General features: G+C 24.4%; 1 protein-coding gene across 1 annotated transcript; it reads right to left on the bottom strand.

Moving 5' to 3' along the window:
- Positions 1-1,093: 1,093 nt before the first annotated feature.
- Positions 1,094-2,123, bottom strand: LOC126908920 (ubiquitin carboxyl-terminal hydrolase 47-like). The gene is made up of 3 exons (XM_050691253.1): positions 1,952-2,123; positions 1,766-1,893; positions 1,094-1,430 (listed from the first exon to the last, which is right to left on the bottom strand). Exons 1-3 carry the CDS (start codon positions 2,096-2,098, stop codon positions 1,427-1,429), a joined length of 279 nt encoding a protein of 92 aa, XP_050547210.1. The 5' UTR covers positions 2,099-2,123; the 3' UTR covers positions 1,094-1,426.
- Between the last annotated feature and the right edge of the window lie 351 nt (positions 2,124-2,474).

Below are 2,474 nucleotides of genomic sequence, written 5' to 3'. Positions count from 1 at the left end.
TGATTATAATGGTTTGATTTGTACACTTTTGTAACGCTGAGGGAGCTGAAAATTATGATATATAAATTATTTCTTACGCTCTGTTTTAGACATTATTATTCTACTCGTATATGCGAATTAAATTGTGTAAATGATTTTCATATATATCATACTTTAAATAAGGGAATAAAATTTCCTAATAAAATATGTTTTCTGAAATAATAATGAAAACAACATTTCTTAACAACTTTTTTTGAAATTTTAGTAACTCAATCGTTTTGATTCTGGAATCCTTAATAAATTAAATGAAGAATAATTTAAATTAGTTTTAAATGTATTGATGATCTATTGCTATGCGAAATACCACTTAATATTTACCGAAATTTTTTGGATTCAACGTATAGAAATCGGGATTGTGGATAGTTTTTTTTTCATTTTTCGACTGATTATAGCAATTGTAATTTTTTGAGAAATTTACATTTATTACGGGGATTATTTTTAAATTATACTGCTGATAGCATCAACAAGAAACGTTTTGAGTTCTTTTGATTTATTTCCAAGCAAAGTCTGTCGAGCACAAGTGAAACCAATCGTGTATAGTGACACAAGAAATATAAAACATAGCAAAGTAAAACCAATAGTTTCTCAACTAAGAATCGAAGCTAAAATAGACGTGTTTATACAGTGTAATTATTTTAATACTACCTCTTTTTTTTTTCGTGATAGTTGAAAAAGTAATTACTCTTTCAGTCTACATGTGTAAACATAATTATTTTTGTAATTAATAGAATTAATATGCCTTTTAAGAATATTGTTTAAATTGGATATTTATTTTTCAGTTGACGAAAAGATAAGGCAGCAAATATAAATTCTAAACATGTGTTTAATTTTTTTCGGGTTTTTTTTTTAAATTAGTGTAAAAAATGTTAGCAAAGTATAACTTAATTACTCAAAAATCGAGAAATTTTAAAACCAATCGGTTTTAAATTTTATTTATTAATTGTAATGACATTAACTGTGTTATAATTTTTTAGCATACTACATTGTAGTAGTTTGTTAATCCACATTTGATTCATTGATAAAATTAACCTGAGTAAAACATAAACTACAAATAATTAGTTAAATATAAATATTTTATTAACATACAAAAGTATAATATAAAAGTTTTTATAAAATGACATAGTATATTGTATTGTAGTTTTAATTATTATTTTATAAATGTGTATTTAACTTTTATTCTTAGTTTTAGTTTAGAATATAAATGTAAGTAAACATTACGGATCGTATGTCCAATTTATACGACTCAAGCATTAGCTCTTCTCAAAGTAATTCAACAAATAACTAATAAGGAACACAAATTACATTATAATATGCGACTTATTCAGGACCATCAACATTCAATTTATTCACGAATAGAGTATCTAAAGTTTTTTTTGTTTTCTTAGTATCATCTAATAAAATTTAATATTATACATAAATTGTATTATTACAATTAACATTTCCATATTTTTTTAAAAAGTTTTAATGATTTCCTGGTGTATTAATGTAGCCTATGGTTGTTTAAATTTCTCTAATTGTTTAGGCTCTATCAATTCATTAAGTTTATTCAAATTATACGCAAGATTAGGATATTTATGTTCTCATATAAATGTTATATTTGAAAAAGGTATTATTCTATAGAATAAATTTTTTATTATTCATTATATTGTGGAATTGTTGAACTCTGTTTTTTTATGACAAACTACACGGATATGATTAAATGGATGCATAAGTAAAATATTGTTACTTTAAATGCGCTGGGAGTTCATCGATTGTGTAAGCTTCTCGATTTCTGTTTCTATCAAAAAGTCGATACATTATCATATATGCGCTTGATTTTCCGCTAAAAGTACTTTCAATTTTATGTGGTGGTATCTGTGTAATAGTTATAGTCTTATAATTGTGCTATTTTCCAAAAAATGTAAATACCTACGAGAGTAATAATATCATCATTACATTCAAACCATTGTCCCGACTTGAAATCTTTTATGTATGAGTAATAGTGCCCAAAAGTGGCTTCTCCTTTATGAATGATCACTCCGTATAATTCAAATATGGAATTATAGCCATCCACATCCATTGAAATGAAAAATGGAAAAGATACTCTGACAAAAAAATTTCATTCATAACAATGTTTTTTTTACGTTTATATAAACATTACGTACTTGTCATTTATTTTTTCGGGTTTTAGACTGTTTATGTTATAATTAATCCTACCTAGATGAAAACATAAAATATATGGGAGCTCTTTAAATTGTTGCCCCTTTAGAAATTTGCTTTTTTTTCCACAAATGTCACAAAAATGTTCGTCTAATATTTCAGGTCTTAAATATTGTTTTATTGCATATTCCTATTAGTCAAGTATATTTATATAAAAAACAAATTTATTAATTTAACTTTAATTTTGCTTTTTCTACATTAAACATATGAATATAAAACGGTTCATATATATTTAC

The sequence above is a fragment of the Daktulosphaira vitifoliae genome, unplaced genomic scaffold (assembly GCF_025091365.1).
Source record: "Daktulosphaira vitifoliae isolate Bord-2020 unplaced genomic scaffold, ASM2509136v1 Scaffold_40, whole genome shotgun sequence".
Taxonomy (NCBI): Eukaryota; Metazoa; Arthropoda; class Insecta; order Hemiptera; family Phylloxeridae; genus Daktulosphaira; species Daktulosphaira vitifoliae.
This window is presented reverse-complemented; position numbering and strand designations above follow the sequence as displayed.